Genomic DNA, 18449 nt, shown 5'->3' with positions numbered 1-18449 from the left:
CTATGACTGTGAAGCTTCAAGAATCAGAAGCCCTTAGAAATGAGCTAGTGTGCCCACCTAACCACAACATAACCTGCAGTGCCGCTCAGCATTTGCAGTCTCTTCCCCATTGTGTGTAGTTCCCCCACGCAGAAGAGTGCGTGGATGGGGAGCTCACCACCATCAGTAACTGACTCGGGCTTCTGTGCTCATGAAAACACAGCCCCTGCCTTCTCTCCACGTGGGAGTGTTTGTCTCCTCACCCGACCACTGCTCCTCCCATGTGTCGCCAAAATCCTGTCCCCAGAAACCGCGCCGGAGCCAGCCACCGGCCTGCAGATTCCACAGGCCTCGTCTGGGTTAGTCATGCCAAGGCCCCATGAGCCATGTCCTGTTACCCCGCTGTCTCACAGATGGGGTGAGCGAGGCTGAGAGAGGCCAGTGCTACCCCGGTCATACACAAGTACTGGCGGGCTGGCTGCTTCCAGGGGCCAGGCCCTTCACACTAGGCGAGGGTGTCTCAATCCCAGCACTGTTAGCATTAATACCAGATAATTCTCTGTCGGGGGGACTGTCCTGTGCCCTGTAGGTGTTTGCCCACATCCCTGGCCCCACCCACTGGGTACCAGTAACAACCCCCCCTCCCAGTCATAGTCATCAAAAAGTGCTTCCAGACACTGCCACATGGTGGGTGGGTGGATGGGTAGAAAGATGATAGATAGATAGATAAATAGATGATAGATAGATAGATAGATAGATAGATAGATAGATAGATAGATGATAGATAGATAGATAGATAGATAGATAGATAGATAGATAGATAGGAGCAAGATCAGCCCAGTAGAGAGCTGCTACCCCAGGCTGGTTGCTTCTTGCCTACTAGTGGTGGTGCTGGGCCATTCCTAGGTCAGCTCTGTGCCTGGGCCCTGACTCCTCTCATGCCTGCCTCTTTCAGAACTTGGGTCCTTTAGACATGTCCTCTTAAGACCATCTTTCCTCTCTGCTGCTCCGTCCAGTACTAGACCGTGAACCCTGGGCTGGATGCTGCGGCCTGTTTCATCCCAGGCCTCAAGGCTGCCCCCAGATGGGCATTGCCCAGAGAGAATTCTACTGCCCCCACCTGCCAGGCTGCTCCCTTCTCTGCACGCAGGGGCTGTCCTCCAGAAACTCCCGCTAAGCACAGAAGGCTGTGAGGCTGTCCAGCCTGGACCCCCCCGCCCCCATCACCAGTTCCCCTCTTCCAGGGCAGGAGCAAAGGGGCTAGAGGGCCAGGGGTGGACCTCCTCCTCCTCGGCCCCTTACTGGTCTATCTGTGAGGGGGTGAGGCCGCCCACACCGTCTCTGGGTTACCTCCTGTGGGTATGACCATGTCTGTGTGCCCTGGGGGTGGGGGCTGCGACTTGGCCAGACACCCCCAATAGAGCTGTCGGCACATGGCCCAGCATGCACCGATCTCAGCCAGGCCAGCCTGAGCAACCACTGCTACCTTCCCGAATCCATTTCTGACTCCGGGATTCGTTTAATAAACCCATTCATCACTGGCCATTCTGGAAGCCTGACAGGCTGCAGAATGGGAATCGGAAAACATCTCCTCACTTCCTGCCCCACCTGCTTCGGTGTTCTGCTTCTCTCTCTCCTCTCTCGCAGATGTGGCCAGAGAGCTGTGTTCCTCTGAGAAATTGTGAGGCTGAATTATTTCAGTGCCAGTAAAGCACCAGCTAACGGAAAGTCCACTTAGTGTAAAGGCTTCGATCCCCTGTCTGTGCATGTGCGCATTCTCCCCCTGGGGATCTTAAGGTGATTTCCTCCGAGCCCAGCCCCAGCCGGGTGCCATCTGCGTTTGTTCCGGAAAGGCATGAGCGGATGGGGCGTCTCAGATGTCAAAAGAAGTACCACTCCTCTCCCACCCCCACACCACCCTCAGGACGTCCAGTTTTTAAAGCCCCTAGGATATTATAAAAGAAGCAATGCCAAAATGAGCTTTTCGGAAATTGTGGTATAACTCAAGTTTTTACGTTTAATTAGTTAATGCTTTTAACATAAAAAATACAAAGTGTGTTGTAGTAATCAAAATAATTACAGGATTTATTTTTTTGAATGCTAATTCACGGTTCACAGCAGCTAGTGTGGGTGGGCAGTGGGCCAGAGGGGTGGACCTTATCTTCTTTCCACATCACTGAGTCCGTTTAGCCTCATTTCTCGACAATGGCAGAAATCTAAAGCTGAGGCCAGTTGTATGGCGGGCCTGGGCAGCGGTTCCCTGGCAGCCCTGCCCTTGGGCTTGGGCCTGGGCTTCAGGCCTTTCTCTCCCTTCCCCACGTGGAATTCTTTGGACACGTACCCAAGACCAGCTCCCACCTTCTAGATCACACTCCAGAGGTCCGGAGCCCCAGGACCCCCAACCAGATGGCCCTAACCTGACGTCAGGACCTGCACGGATCTCCCGAGAGTAGACTGTGTCCCTAGCACACACCTGGGCCCAAGGGGGGCCCTGTAAAGGGGAGTGACCGAGTGAGCATGGATATGCAGACAGTGGAGTGGATGATGGGGGATGGCAGACCCCGGGCGGGAAGAAGAGGGGAGCAGGCCCAGGAAGCCAGCTCTGTGTGTGCCCCGCTCTGATGTGGAGTCCGTAGAACGTGGGCCTCCATTCGTACTCTTCCCCAGTGTCTGTCCGCATCTGGGAGGGGCCCGCTCTCTCAGCTGCCCCCTCCCTAGTCCCCTACACGGGCTGTGACCTTCGTTCCCCTTCTCATAGGGGCTGCCAGTGGGAACACTGGCCAGCTCTCTGCTGTCGAAGTGGGGGTGATCTAGAGTTTTCATATTTACAACGTGGAAGAGGGATCTCAGTGACAGACATTACCTGTGATTAAACTGGGGTAGAGGGAGCCGGGACCCTGGCAGCGGCAACAACAAAGGAGCTACAGGGAGTCGGTCAGGGAGAGTTGCATAACTTCTGCGAGGCTTTCGTCATGTAGAATGGGGACAATAATAATAATAGCTATCTAGTAGGATTCTTATGAAGACGAACGTCCTCTGTGCCAAGGCCCCAGGACAGTGCCTAGCACATAGTAAGTCCTCAGGAAATGTTGGCCGTCAGTAACAGGGTCATGATTACTGCATCACCCCTGTGCATACAGACGTCTTTCCCTTTCAGCTAATCCTGGAGGGAAGCAAATGGCATGCATAGTATGGTGATGTTCAAGGCCAGGGGAGAACTTCTTGATACGTCCCAAGGAGTACATTTCATTACATTTAGTATTAAAAATTTTAAATGTATATAGATCTAGAAATAGATGGGAGAGTATAAAGAGCCCCTGTAGCCATCCCCAGGCTTCAAGAATTTTTTTTTAAAGACTTTATTGATTTATTTGAGAGAGAGAGAGAGAAACAGCATGAGAGGGGAGAGGGTCAGAGAGAGAAGCAGGACCCCCGCTGAGCCGGGAGCCAGATGTGGGACTCCATCCCGGGACTCCAGGATCATGACCTGAGCCGAAGGCAGTCACTTAACCGACTGAACCACCCAGGTGCCCTATTTTTTTTTTTTTTAAGATTTTATTCCCAGGCTTCAAGAATTTTTTTTTTTTTTAATTTATTTGACAGAGAGACACAGCGAGAGCAGGAACACAAGCAGGGGGAGTGGGAGAGGGTGAAGCAGGCTTCCCTCTGAGCAGGGAGCCCGATGTGGGGCTCGATCCCAGGACCGTGGGATCATGACCTGAGCGGAAGGCAGCCGCTTAATGACTGAGCCACCCAGGCGCCCCAGGCTTCAAGAATTCTTAACGCACAGCCTGTCTTTTATCCATCTGTATTTCCATCACCCCCCCCCGGCTCCGCCCCTGCCCCAGGGAGTGCCTTCTGGTCTAGGTCTTCTCCCAACACTGGCAATTTGAAAAGGGACATGAGAATCCACACGCAGGACCCTAGGGGGACAGTGGCTCCCCCTGGGCTGGTGGCCTCATCCAGGTATCAGGGACAGGGAAAGTCCCAGATCAGGAGAGGCAGAGTTCTGCATCTAGGTGGCCTGGTGAGTCAGCAGAAGGACCCAAGCCTTTGGGCAAGGAGGGGAACAAGCCAGGGCACAGAAAGACACCGAAGATGTCACCAGATGGCAAAAGTCAGGAGGGGTGCCAGGGCCAGGAGGGGGCTGCCATGAGCTAGGGAGGGTGCAGAAAAAGGAGCACATGAACGCTGGCTCAGCTTACGGGACACGTGGTCCTAGAGCAGGGGACTGGCCAGCTAACGGATCCTTGATTCATTCTCAGGCCAAGGAGAAGTAGCTGACGAGCAGCCTGGTCCAGAGGCTGGGCGTCAGCTGGTCAGCAGGCGTGGAGTGGAGAAGGGGTTCAGCCCTTGACGGGTCCTCTCTGCAGCTCCCCCCAGGGCATCCAGTTCACCAGTCACCTTCTTTGCCCAGTGATGAGGCCCCTACTTCACAGCCTGGGAAGGACCTCATGTAGGCTCACATTTTCATCCCTCTGACCTAAGAACTCGAAGTGGTTTGAGCTCCTTCAGCAGCTCCTTGCTCTCTGATCTCCGGCATTTTGTGTAATAACCGAGAAACATTCCTTGTGATGACCCTCAAATGGAATGACCCTTTCCTCTCCCCACCCTCCTTGTCTGCTCGCTTTCTCAGTTTCCCTCCCAGCGGGGGCTCTGGGGCCCAACGATCTGTTCCCCTAGAGTGCTGGAGTGCACATGCCTGTGGGGACCATTTTCTGTCTCGTGACCTGCTGTCCTTCTGCTTTTCTTCCACTCCCTCCCTCGGCACGCTCCCTGTTCCCTTCATCCCACCGTCTGTCCTTTTCAAAGAAGGGACATTCTAGAGCCAGCTGGGGATGATCTGCCAGGTAGCTGCAGTGTCAAGTGTGGGGACTAGATACAGATCCCAACAGAAAAACTAGAGACCACACGGCTGGGCTGGGGTGTCGTTGAGGCTTCCCCACCTCGAGCCCAGAATTGTTCAGCACCTCCCAGAGGTGGCCTGCGTGCCCAGGCCAGTCCCCTTCCCAGGTATGGAGATGGAGACTTCAGTGGGGGCAGGACCTGGGAGTCTCTGACTAGTGGATCCCATTTTCCAAGGTGACTTTGTTGATGGTCTGTTCCTGCTCGGACCTCCAGTGCTTTTTACCAAGCTGTGCTGATTCTCACACGGTCCCAGACATGTCCCAGACGTGTCCCACCACGCTTCCAAGGATCCTGATGTGAACCTTCTGGCCTCTTCCCCTCCAGATATGGGCCTTCACATACACCCAGCAGATCCTCCAGGAGGAGCTGTGCCTGTCTGTCATCACCATGTTCCCGGGTGCCCCGGTGGTTCTCGTCCTCTGCAAGAACGGAGATGACAAACAGGTGAGTGCTCAGTGGGTGCACTGGGGCATGGCCACCTTCAGTGACGGGACTGCCTGTGTGGGTCCGAGTCTCGTGTGCAAGACCAGGGAGAACCTCTAGAAGTGGAGGGGCTGATCAGAAAGACGTCCTTCTGGTCAGGAGAGGAGAACAGGGGCACCAGCTGCAGCGGTCAGCTTGTCCCTGAATGCCGGCGGACCTGGCCAGGCCCCAGTGGGCACATGCATCTTGTGCTCGCCCGTCTAGCTCCAATGCCCACCTGGCATCCCAGAGCACGAGAGCACTGGGACAAAGCCTTCAGGGCCGCAGGATGAGCGGCACCGGAATCTTGGCCTGCGGGGGGGCCTTGGGCTCTGGCAGGACGTGCCCTCTGGATGCACCACGTGCCCTGTCGGGCCCACGCTGCTGACCCCACGCAGTCTCCTGCCGATTGGGTGTTGGCATTAGAGAGATGGACATCCAGATGCCCTTTGTATGGTTCACTAGCCGTGGGATCCATGGCAGCTCACTGGACTTTGGTTCCTTCCTCTCTGAAATGGAAGTGAAGATGCCCACCACACAAGGGAGTCACGGAAGTGCGCCCTGGTGCCTGCACCGTGGCAGTTCCCCAAAACGCGTTCATCCCCCCCTTCCTTGTCATGTGAGGTAAAGTCTGGGGAGCAGCGGCACGAGACCCCCTTCTCTGCTTGGGCCCTTCTTGAGCTGAAGGGCTTTGGAGGAGCAGAGCCTGCTGGCATTGGGTGCTGCCCAGAAGCCTCTCTGCCCCCCTGCGCCCCATCCCCCCGCTCGCTCCCACATCTTCCTGATGTGCAGACGCTGAGTGCTCGTCTTTTCTTGGGTTGCTCCCGTGACTCACGTGCTTCACGTTCTCTGGCCTAGTGCTTGGAAAGTTATTGCCTTCTAATGAGTTCTCCTAGTAAACATACTGATTTTGCTTTTACTTTTTTATCCAAAACAAAAAACAAACAAACAAACAAAAAACAAAAAGAACAAAAACCAACAGTAATACCTGGCAAAGCAATTACTTGCAGTTTTATTCCTCCGTGAGACCATGAAGTCAAGTCTCTGGGTGACCCTAGCCATGTGGTGTAAACATGTCTGATTATTCTGGAACTCCTGGTATTATTGATAGAACCTGGGCCCTTAGCCAGAGAATTCCGGTTCATGCTCTCTCCTCTCCGTCTTCTCAGCAATGGACCAAGACTGGTTCCCGCATCGAGCACATAGCCTCCCACCTCTGCCTAGACACGGACATGTTTGGTGATGGCTCTGAGAATGGCAGGGAAATCGTGGTCAACCCATGTGAATCATCACTTATGAGCCAGCACTGGGACCTGGTGAGCTCGTAAGGACCCGAGCCAGAACCAGCGGGACTGTGAGTGACGTTTCCCCGGATGACAAGCAGACTGGAAATCAGGCTATGAGCAGCCCACAGCTACTGCAGATGCTCTGAACTGGGAGGTGGAGGGAGAACCCCCCCCCCCCGGACAGGAGCAGATGTCTCAGGGAGGATGGAGGAAGGGATTGTAAACCAAGTGGGGCTCGGAGACAGATCCCACGTGTTCTCCATGCTGTTCCGTTCCAGTCCTGGCCTGGTCTGCCCCTCCCTGGAATCTGGGGAGAGAGCTCTCACGGGGAGTGTTTATGTTGTTTCCTTTCTTGCAGAGGAGGCCAGAGAGAAAAGCTTTTTTTTGTCACGAGGCCTGGACTAAATTGAGAGAGAAAGAGTGGAGGTTGTTTTCCAAAACAAATAAAGGAACCTTAGAAGTTTTCTCTGCGTATCTCTTTATTTGTTTCTACTGTTAGCACAGCACTGAGCTGTGTTCTCCATTCAGAGGGGACGCTGGCTGCCACAACAGGCTGTGTGACCTTAAAAAGACACACAACTTCTCTGGCCCTTCATCTCCCAGTACATCACATTGGGGAGCAGGAGCAGATCCATGGTTCTTACCCAGGATTACAGCCTCTCACCCGGAGAAATCATGTCTGCTCTGGGCTCCAGGTTCCAGCTTCAGGGGATCCCGGTGGGGCCCAGGCTCCTCAGCTGATTCTGGTGCCCCTCCCTGGCTGGAACGACTGCCCTAGATGTCTGTCTGGGTCCTCGTGGCTTTATGTCTGTGGCCACTAGCTGGGAGTTTCTTTAATAAATCCCCAGTAAGCCCTGGGAATTGGGTACTATGTTTGTCCATGCTTATTAACTAAGGTTTAAGAAAAGAACCAAGCCAGGGGCGTCTAGGTGGCTCAGTCGGTTAAACATCTGCCTTCGGCTCAGGTCATGATCCCGGGGTCCTGGGATGGAGTCCCATGTCAGGCTCCCTCCTCAGCAGGGAGTCTGCTTCTCCCTCTGCCCCTCCCCCTGCTCGTGCTCATTTTCTCTCTCTCTCTCTTTCAAATAAATAAATAAAAGTCTTAAAAAAAAAAAAAGAAAAAAGAACCAATCCATATTGTTTTGAAAATTCCCAAAATAGGCCCATACATTCTCTGCTGAAGGACATTCTCTGTGAGCTGTTTGGTAACGGTCTTACTTATCTACTGCTGAGTGACAAATTACCCCCTTAAAACAACACACATTTGTTATCAAATGGTATCTATAGGCCAAGAATCTAGGCATGGATTTGCAGGGTCCCTGGCTTCAGAAGGACTGAAAAGGCTGCAGTCAATGTGTTGTCAGGGGCTCTAGTCATCTCAAGGTTCAACCAGGAGGATCTGTCCCAGGCTCACTCAGTGGCTGTTGGCAAGGATTTGGTTCTCACATCCTGTTATCCAGAAGCCGCCCTCGGTTCCTTGCTATACAGGCCGCTCCAACATAACAGCTCACTTGACTAGAGCAAGCAAGCCCCGGGAGCTGAGGGTGCCAGCAAGATGGAAGTTATAGTCTTCTAGAACGTAATCTCAGAAGTTACCATCCATCACTTTTACCACCTTCTATGTGATAGAAGCAAATCCCTAGGCTCAGCCCACACTTAAGGGGAGGGAATTACACAAGAAAGCTGATGCCAGGAGGTGGGATCATTGGGCGCCATTTTGGATTCTGACTGTCACAGTAACTATTATGCCCTAAACAGGTGTCTGTCTCCCCTTCATCCAGAAGGACTTCAGTGAAGGCCATTGGTCAAGCCCATCATTACTGAGGACCACTGCAGGGGTAGGAAGTCAAGGGCTGAGTGTGCACACCCAAAATCTTCTCTGCAGGTTGTATTTGTGTATACAGTCTTCCTATTACTTTCTTTAGTTATGATTTGGCTCTTTTGTGAGGCTATTTCATTCCCTGCTGTGAAAAGGAGAGTAGGCCATGGGATAGATAAAGATGTCTGTTGAAGAAGAGAATCTGATGGCTCCTTGAGCTGTGTCCACAGGGTTTAAGCTGGCCTTGCGGAGAAGGAAAGACCAGCTAGGTTCAGCAGCACCCTCTCCCCGGAGTCAGGGAAACAGGCACCACACTAAGGGAACTCAAGGAGCTGATGTCCTCACCTGTTCTTGGTCTCCCTCTGTGGCTCTGCCTGTCCTTGAGGCCCCTGGGGGCAGCAAGGTTGTCTCTGCCTTATCCCCACCACTGGGCTGGGCACACCGAGCTCTCCGTGAATGTTTTCCTAAATGGATGATTGGAAAAACTGTTCCTTGTCCAAGATGAAGTAACTTTACTCATATTTTACTAACCTTATAAATTCACAGAGTGTAGGTGGCTTGAAGTCCCTTCTTGAACACCCAAGGACATGGGGAAGCATTGTCCCAGGAGGATGAACATTTTTTATCTGGGCTGCTTTGATGTGACCAAAGAGCTAGCACTTAGCAATGCCATTGACTTCAGCGATCCTACCGACCTCCCTCTTACTAGTGAAAGGCCTTGGATAATAAGGAAGCATGTGGACAGTAATCCGCTAATGGAGACATGGATGGTTCACATGTGAACTACAGGGCATGTGTCTTAAGGCTTCTCTAGCAGGTTGTAGGGATTATAGCTCTGATGAGGCAAATGAATCATGACAACCATGTAGAACGATCCATCCTCTATTCACTAAGCTGATGGTGGTGAAGCCAAAGCAAGAGTAATTTATGATTTGAAAGCAGAAATAGCAGTAGTTCCAAACCTCCCCCAGCTCAGGACAATGCTGACGATGCCCTGACGGGACAGCAACCTGCTCTGGGACACCTCGGCCTACAATCACACTGTGGCCAAGCTTTGCCTGGGGGTCAGGTCCTTGGGTGGACGCTGAATCAGAGCCCTCAGGCAACTTGATCACTGAGTTCGATGCCAAATTTTAGGAACCAGGAAGAGCTCACTCAGAGAGCCACCAGTAGTTGGCAAATGACATCAACCTATGAAAACAGAAGGGACCTACACTCTTCATATTCGAAGGGCTCACATAATTGAGACCCCCAAACCAAGCTTGGGGTCACTACCCTGGAGCAGTCTCACCACACTGCCAGGTGAGGAGGTGACCAGGTGTGGCAGAAGCCCCCTCACCTGGGATCACATCTGGCTAGTGGGCTCAGATACAAACAATACGGGCTACTAAGTAAGGGAGCGCCTGGGTGGCTCACTTGGTTAAGCGTCTGCCTTCAGCTCAGGTCATGATCCCAAGGTCCTGGGATTAAGCCCCACATCAGGCTCCTTGCTCAGTGGGGAGCCTGCTTCTCCCTCCCCCTCTCCCTTCTGCTCCCCCTGCTTGTACTCTTTCTCTGTCAAATAAATAAATGAATAAAGTCTTTTTAAAAAAAGTAAGGGTGGCTAAGTATCTTAATGGTGTTGTGTGCAAATTAAGTGGGAGGGATTTTATACATATGTTTTTTATATATACTGGAAAGAAGAGAGGCAGGGGCTCTGGGCACGCTCAAGTGTCTGGATTAGAGTTGGAAGGATGATGATATCAAGTGGATGGATATCAAGTGGGAAGAAATGGGAGCTTCTGGGTAATTCTAGGAGCAGCATAGGTAGCCAAGCTGGGTGCCATATTGAATCTGAGCCTCGCTCTCTTGCCAGTTTGTTTCCTTAGGTGCCGTGTAATTCCTTTGTGTGAGCTCATCTTCAGTAGGAATCATTTTCTCTGGGCATCCCAAGTGCCCGGGTTGTGGAGGCATATCTCAGGGAAGGTTCGAGTCTGCCTCTGTTGGTTCCCATTGATGTTAAACCAGTTTATACATTGATTTCTCTGATTGTGGTTTCCACTCTGTGAAAGCGATGGGAATTTGGACCCCACATATTCACTTGGCACCAGCTTGGTTTTCGATCTTTTGCAAATTATCTTTTCTCTACCCAAATTATTATCCTGCTGTCATGCCGTCACCATTCGCCCAGCTGGTGGGTGGGGACTGTTAGCCCTTTTAAGCCACCAACTGTATGTAGGGTCTTGTTTCTGGTCCCAGCCACCCAGGAGTCCATGGCCTTCACATCTTGCCTCTTCTTGGGGCTTGGGACTCCAGCCATCTGGATTCGATTCCCCTTCACCCTGGCTTTGAATTTGCACTCGTCTTTGAAATCTGGGACTCCCCATTCCTTTCAAGTGTAGCTGTGATTTCCAATTATTTTATTTTATTTTATACAATGTGTGGGTATATACATATGTGTGTGGGAGGGGGCTGCCTATATCAGCTCAGACCAGAATCCCTTAGTGTTGTAATTAGTTGTCACCACTGTCTTTCCCACTGGCTTCAGGACACCATGTCTTAGTGTAGACACTCAATAAATTTCTGTGAATGAGTGAGAGAATAAGCCTGTGATTCTTTAGTACCACTTCCTAATTATCTCCTGGCTATAGCTATCAGACATTAGGGTTTTAAAAAGACAGCAAAGACAGAAATGGAGGCCCAAGAAGACAAATTTATAACAATGAAATCCTGTTATAATACCCATAGATTTAGGGATCATGCATATTTTACTTCCTAATGACAGAATTTAATACTGAAAGTACTAACTGGAAAGAACTATCAGTAATGGAAATCTTTAATACTGCCATAGAGCCCAGCAAGAGAGAATCTGTTCTCATAAACTCTGAGGGATGGTGACAGAAGAGTAGACGGGCAGCGCTTGCCTTTCATCTGCAAGAATCCCGGGCATTTTGCTGCGTGAGTCGTGGCTGGCCTTCACGGACAGGCTCGCCTTTTACCTCTGGTCCGTGTGGTTTACTGTACAGATTTAAGGCCCCTCCCTCCCCCCCCGCCCCCGCTCCACACGCTGAGCTGCTGCCCACCATGCCCTCCCCCACCCCGAGAGCCAGTGCCCTAACCTGTTCGTTCCCTTAGCATGTGACCACACCTGGGCAGCATTGGGCACCCAGAGGAGACAGGGAAGGTTTAAGGGTTCCAGGAAATATCTAGCAGCTGCAGGGACACGGAGGCCTCTGGGGCCAGGCAGGTGGTGGGCGGGAGCCTCTTCTCTCCAACACGCAGAGCCAAACCTCCCAGGCTCCCTGGTGGTGTGAGGTCTCGGGCAGCCTGACTCGGATTAGCACCATCCGAAGCTCCAAGCGCTTTTCCATTTGCCATGGAGTCGACTAATTTAATGAAGCCGTCACAGCGCACACCTCAGGGCTTATTGGAAAAGGACTGGAGCACATTATTTCACAGCAGTAGATTGCATCATTTTCATTTCACGGCCTTCCAGTGGGAAATAATAAAACAAAATTACAAACATAATGAAGAAAGAAAGGAGGGGGAAAAAAAAACCCACAACCAAAACCTTGGGTGAGAGACGCATCCTCCGCGCTGCGACAGGGCTGGTTACCTTATTCATTTGCGCCAGGAAATATTATCTGGCTTCCCTCGGCAGGAAGGAGCAGCCCAGGATGCCTTCACCTGCTGCTGAAGATAACAGGCTGCAATAACTCAGCGTCCAGCCAGGAGCGCTCGGCACCCCTGCAGAAGGCTCATTGCTTGGCCTTGAGAGAGGCTCCAGCTTCCGAGGGCACTTCCCGCCCTGGGCCGACGGCAGGGCAAGCTGGCGGGCTGCGGGGGTGCACTGTGTGCCCGGTACCTCCCCACACCCACTGGGAGACAGCATCCCCAGAACCAGAGGAAAGAAAAGGAGTCCCCGCCGCCATCCTTCTCTGCAGGGTGCTTGGGTGTGACAAGGTGAGCTGACAGCCAGAGGCTAAGCAGAAGACAGACAGAGCAAGCTCGGCTCCAAGAGTGTTCTCATTCATCACAGGCGGGGGTGTAAGATCAAGGGAGGCAGCCGGCTCAGCTGGGCCTTTTATTCTTTTCCGGCAGGCCTGTCCTTCAACTTGAGGAGATGCCCTGGGCCTGTCCCCACATGGAGAGACTGAACCCCTTCACTCCACCCACACCCAGGTCCTCTCCTGCCCTTTACTGAAAATAACTTTTCTCCTCTGTGAATGCAGGCATTTGAGCCGTGTGGAATGAGCTGCTGCCTTCCGGCCGGTAGCCTCCTTTGAAGCCAACCCCTCACCTGTGCCTTGGGCCCCCGCCAGCCCTCTTGCTCCTGCAGGTAATGCTGCCCCTTCAGCCAACCCTTCCCCATTCACTGCATAGTACCCTAATTTCTCCTACCCTGACGTAGAAGAAAAAGCCTCCCCTTGAGCCTGATCTCCCCCTTTCCTTTGATCAACATGCTTCTCTAAAGTACCGCAGTTAGCCCCACGGACTGGGGTCAGATAAAGTAGGTTCAGATCCTCGCTCCTCCAGTTCCTGGCTGTGTGACTAGAGACAAATTACTTAACTTCTCTGAGCTCAATTTCCTCTTCTGTCAATTGGGCAATAGTCCTACCTATCTCATCATTTTAGTGTGAGATGAAGTGAAATGTGGAGTTCTCAGCACAGAGCCAGGAACATAGCATATAAATTTTTGTTGTCATTATAGTTTTATTGTGAGGTTTGAACATCCATGTGCAGAGCAGAGAGCAGAGTGTTGAAGGCTGAGCTCAATCCTCAGAGGTCACATTGAGGGCAGGCTGGACCTGAGACTTGCCTGTGGGATTGCCCAGGGTCACGGAGGACCCGACCCCTGGCAGCACGGCTCTTGGGTTTGGAATTGGTGATGAGCCCAGGAGGGGAAGGAAGCAGAGAGCAGTGTGGGAAATGCGGTCCCTCTTGCCAGTCTTGGCCCTTTGCTCCCTGCAGCTCTTTGCTGTTCCCCTCACCAGGTGTTTCGTCGGCCTCTGTGTTCGTTCCCGCCTGTACCCACTGCTCCACTCTGTCCCCTGTGTGCCAGCCCATGTGTGCCACAGTCCGCGCTGAGCCCCGTGGGGAAGCCGAGCCGCCAACAGGGTCCTGATTCAGGAGAACAGAAGACAAGCATGCGAATCACAGAGGCTGACCGAGCATGTCCGGCCTGGCCCACGCCCCCAGAGGCTCCCCCTCGTTCTCAGAGATGGTCACATCACACCCCAACACCTGGAAAATAGCTCAGCCCTGCTTCCTACCCTCGGCTCTCATAATGACCTGAATTCTGCCTCTCTTCGTTCGCCAGCCTGGCATCTGCACGATTTTCAGTTTGGGAGGTTCTCCCAGAAGCTGTCAGAATACTGCATCCAGCACCCCATGCCCTGGGCTTCCACCTGCCTTTGGGTGGGGTCCCCTGCTCAGGGAGTGGGGACTGATCTCTCACTAACTGGGGGTGCAGGTGTTCTAGAGCTACGAATGGTTTCATAGGACCCTCAGTCTTGAACAAGGAGGTGGGATGTTAAGGACCCAAAGCAGTGCAGACAGAATGTTGTGTCAGAAAAGAAGTTCAAAGAAAGAACTCTGAGGTTCAAAGGATGACAAGACCCCATGTGAGATGAACTTGAAGCATACGTGAGATTTCAAAAATGATGGAGAGGGGGATGCATGCTCGGTGATAAAAACAGCTGAGCAAACACACAGAGAAGCAAGACAAGACGGGCCTTCTTCAGGGAGTATGGAGAAGGTCAACCAGCCCGTGGTGTAGAAGACACAGAAGAGAGTGTGGGTCAGAGAGGGGGACTCAAATGCCAGGCAGAAGATTCTGAACTTGATTGGGCAGGTAGCTGTGAGCCACTGAAGGTGGTAGAGCAAGAGAGTAATATTGACCAGAGCGGACGAGGAGGAAGATGGATTAAGTAGCAGGAAGTAAGGCGCTTTGGAGGTGAGATTCTGTGAAGAAGGGTCTATTAGAGACTCCAGAAATAGTCCGAGACAGATTACGAGGCCTAAACCATGTCACCATCAGAGTGGAAGGTAGACCGTGATTCTGAGCGACTGTGGTGGCGGCCATGGGAGGAGAGCAGAAAGTGAGGGGAGCAAGGGGGGGAGGATGGCCTCCATGCCAAGGGGATCCCGTTCTGCCTGCTGAACAAATGCCCTCAGAGTCCCATATTTAACTGTTCTATTTGAGTATCTGATAACAAGGCTTAATTAGTTAATTATAAAAAACATTTTAGACGCACAGAAGAACAACAGTGGCATAGCAAACCACTTACACAGCACTTAACTCTGGCCTCGGCATTGTTCTAAGAGCTTTAAAGATTTTAACTGAGTCAATCCTCGTGAAAGTAATAGCTGCGTGATAACAGTACTACTATTATCTCTCTGTCTTAGGAATGAGTACCTTGGGGGCCGAGAAGGTTAAGTCATTTACCCAAAGTCATACAACTGGTAGTAGACGTGAGATTTGGGTCTAAGGAGTCCGCCCCAGAGTTCTGGGTTCCTAACAACTAGGCTCTGCTGCTCCTCACATTTAAGGATAAAATCACAAATACTTGTGTTCCTGCCAGAAAGAAGATAGTGGGGGGAGCTTTAAATTTAGTAGTTCTGCACGTTGAACAACTGGTGAGCCACACTGACCTCAGATTCATTCACCCACCAACTATTTGTTAGGTAAAGAAGGGAGAAAGGAATTAGCATTTAGTGAGCTGTTATTATGGCCAACTGTATGCCTATGTGCTCTGCAGTCCCTGTTTTATTGGATGCTAACAGCAGTCCGCTGAGATAGGTATTATCCTCATGATTTCACAGATGAGGAACGTAAGTCTCAGAGAAGTTAAATAATGGGTCAAGGTTGCCCAACTTTTATAAGTGGCAGAGCGCCTGCCTCTTCTCAGTGGCCATGCTGCCTTGCAAAGTACACGGCAGGTCAGCCCCCCAAATGTGTATGGAGATCACCAAGCAATAAGTACTTACTAGGCACCTGTTATATGGCCGGCACTATGCCCGGAGCTGGCCACCAGGCCTTGCCTTCAAGAACAGCAAACGGAGGAGAGAAACAGGTTTCATTTTCAGGAGAGCTGGGACAGGGGGACGATATGCTCCCAGTTGTAACAGAGGCCACCGGGGTGCAAGAGGCACCAAGGAGGGAATGAGAAAGCTTCGTAGGGACTGGCATGGCCCAAGAGGACCAGAGGAAGAGAGGGTGCAGTCCCGGCCCCAGGAGCCCACTTTGGCTTCCCCACACTGTCTTTCAGTACCTGCTTCAACCTTGGCTGTAATAAAATGGACTCATTATTGGGTGCCTGGGTGGCTCTGTCGGTTAAGCATCTGCCTTCGGCTCAGGTCATGATCCCAGGGTCCCGGGATCAAGCCCCACATCGGGCTCCCTGCTCGGCGGGGAGTCTGCTTCTCCCTCTCCCTCTGCCCTCTGCTCATGATCTCTTTCTCACACACACTCTCTCTCTCAAATAAATACACTCTTTTTAAAAAATGGACTCATCATCTTTATGAACTTTTGACAATTTGGAAGTTGGAGGAGAACGTGGAACTAAAGGAAGACAGAGTCAGCCCCTAGGAAATCCCTTCCAGGCTCCCCAGCACGAGGGGCGTGGGGAGGCTAGCTGTCCCTTGTGTCCCCATGGTACCCTCGTGCCCTCACGGAACACCTCGGGTCCGCCTATGCTCCTGTGTTCCCACGGCGCCCTCTGCAAAGCTGATGCAGCCTTCCCACATGAGCTGCACTCCCGTTGATGTTTCTGCCCTCCCACTGCCATTTCTTTGTAAGACCCTTGAAGGATGGGGCCTGCACTGCATCTGGCAGGATCTGGCTCTCAGAGCAGGCTTCCTGAACCTTCTGAACCACCCTGAGTGGCCTGAACCAGATTTTCGGGATGAAGCCACTCCTTTGTTTGCTCCCCGTGTCTAGTAGCTAGCGGGGATCGTATGCATCTTTCTTTCCAGAACAGGCCTTTGGCAACTTGGATGGCACAAAGAGGCCATTGTTCATTCTAAGCACCAAGAATTCTCTCTGTTGGATCATGAAGCAAATTAAAAACTCTCAAATCTAGTCTCTGCTGATGGAAAGTTGGCCCTTCTGTCCTGCTGCCCTGGGGAATTGATGCTACAAACTTAGGAATCTAGAGCTTTCAGAAGCTGCCTTGAGGGAATTCCCGGCTGCCTTCGGGGTTATACGGCCCCCCTGAGCAGGACTGGCCCATCTGAGAATGGCAGGGTAGTAGGCCCAGAGTCCGGAGGGATGACCGCTGACCGCCCTCCCCTTCGACAGGTGGCTTTGGGACATCCTGACCAAGTGGGTTTCGGGGTAACAGCCTATCTGTGAAGTGGGGCCTTGGGAGGGGAACTTTTAAGAAGGCAAGGAGGGCACTGGCACACACATTCCAACCACAAGACATAGTCCGCCCTCCAGAACCAGAAGCTCCCTAGCGGGAACACTTCTTGAAGATCAGGTCCCTGCACCTGCTGGCGATCCCGTGCGGCCAGTCGGGAATTCTCCGTTATAATACAAAGTCATTCCTTGGAAAAGGAGTTTGATTACCTGTGCCTCTTCTCTAGCTGTTCTTTCTCACTGCAACAGCCCAACTGCATGGCCTTAAATTCTGTATTTCTATAGTAGAATGGAAGAAAAGTCCAGACTCCTGAGCATGAACAGAACTTGGAAAGAGTGTTTCCAGTCCAACTCCACCTTCTTGGCAAACCTGTACCCAAATCATCACAGCCACTTTCATTTTGAAATGTCTTCAGAAATTGCGCTCAAACCAGTACTTAGCAGGTGCCTACTTCGTGCAGGTAGCCAGGTCTTCTGAGGCTGCAGTGGAATAAAATGTCCCCGCGCTGCCAGGGACGGCCCTGCAAGGAAGGTGTTGCTTACTGTCCTCGCCTGCAGAGCCGGACTCCGCGTTTCCGAGCAGTGCTGTAGCCGGTCCGAGGACGCCCAGTTAAGCGCCGACAGCGGGCCCAGCAGGGCTGAGACCCACTTCTTTCGGTTCCAGATCCCAGGCCCCTGTGCTGGTTCCCTTTTTTCCCAAGAAAGTTTACCTTTTGGAAAATCTAGTCAAGAAAAACAGAACAGTGTTCTATATAGTGTAAGAAGTTCAAAATGTCACACACTGTATAAGTTATCTTTTCTGTTCATGATGAGAAGAGCTGAGGTTTTGAACTGATAATGGCTGAGCCGGCCAGATTGCAAGAGAAAAGAGAAGTCGCCCAGGGCTATACCGGCTATCTTTGTCTTGCTAAAACATTTAGGTTTTTTTTTTTTTTTACATTTAATTATTTTTTTATCAGAGGAATACCAGTTTGAAGTAATGTTTACATACAGAGATCTCCTATCCCGCATGCACTCCCTTTCCCCAGAGGCATCCATCTTTCACACTTGTAGGGTTTTCCCCTGGCATTTACCTCTATAATTGAATATTATACAGCTGTTTCTTGAAATATCAATTATAGACATTATCTATTGACTTTGTGCCATGGGAGATAAGGACTTCGTTTTTCCACACCACTGCTCACTTTTCTCTCCTTTTATCCCAATGACATATTTATAAAATAAATTTTGGTAAAATCAATAATCAGCACTTATACACTGAGCCAAATGGTAAGTTACGACCAAGCTCCTTTCTTATACAATCTTTTGTTTTTCCTAGAATTAATAATTGCTTCATCTTTTTTATTTCCCTGGTTTTCTGTGAACCTCTCACACTTTTCTCCAAATCTTCCAATATAATAATACTTGCTATGATTTCAAGCAAATCCTCATTCCCTTTTATTTCCTTCTTCTTTCCTTAAGAATTATCACTCAAGAGGCTCTCTGTTCAAGGGTCCCAATGTTTCTGGTTGCGCTCTCTACAGGTTGCATGACATCCTGAGGATTCTCTTCTCTAATCTCTAATTTTGGTTCCCCTCTTTCCGGGATCATAGATCTTATTTCTTGATTTCCTTCCTTCCTTCCTTCCTTCCTTCCTTCCTTCCTTCCTTCCTTC

General features: G+C 51.3%; 1 protein-coding gene across 3 annotated transcripts in view; it reads left to right on the top strand.

Annotated features, from left to right (window-relative positions):
• GALNT14 (polypeptide N-acetylgalactosaminyltransferase 14) overlaps positions 1-7078 on the top strand; it is a 209009-nt gene extending 201931 nt beyond the window's left edge. For all 3 annotated transcript variants that reach the window (XM_073897220.1, XM_025867601.2, XM_025867599.2), the window contains 2 exons: positions 5212-5331; positions 6519-7078. In XM_073897220.1, coding sequence (XP_073753321.1) covers positions 5212-5331; positions 6519-6677 — 279 coding nt within the window. In that variant the 3' untranslated portion in view covers positions 6678-7078. The remainder of the gene's footprint in view (positions 1-5211; positions 5332-6518) is intronic.
• Positions 7079-18449: the final 11371 nt, after the last annotated feature.

This window comes from Callorhinus ursinus, unplaced genomic scaffold (assembly GCF_003265705.2).
Source record: "Callorhinus ursinus isolate GAN/ISIS: 27379988/994484 unplaced genomic scaffold, GSC_fseal_2.0 scaffold10, whole genome shotgun sequence".
Classification (NCBI taxonomy): Eukaryota; Metazoa; Chordata; class Mammalia; order Carnivora; family Otariidae; genus Callorhinus; species Callorhinus ursinus.
The sequence above is the reverse complement of the archived record's forward strand: the minus strand, read 5'-3'. Positions and strand labels throughout refer to the sequence as shown.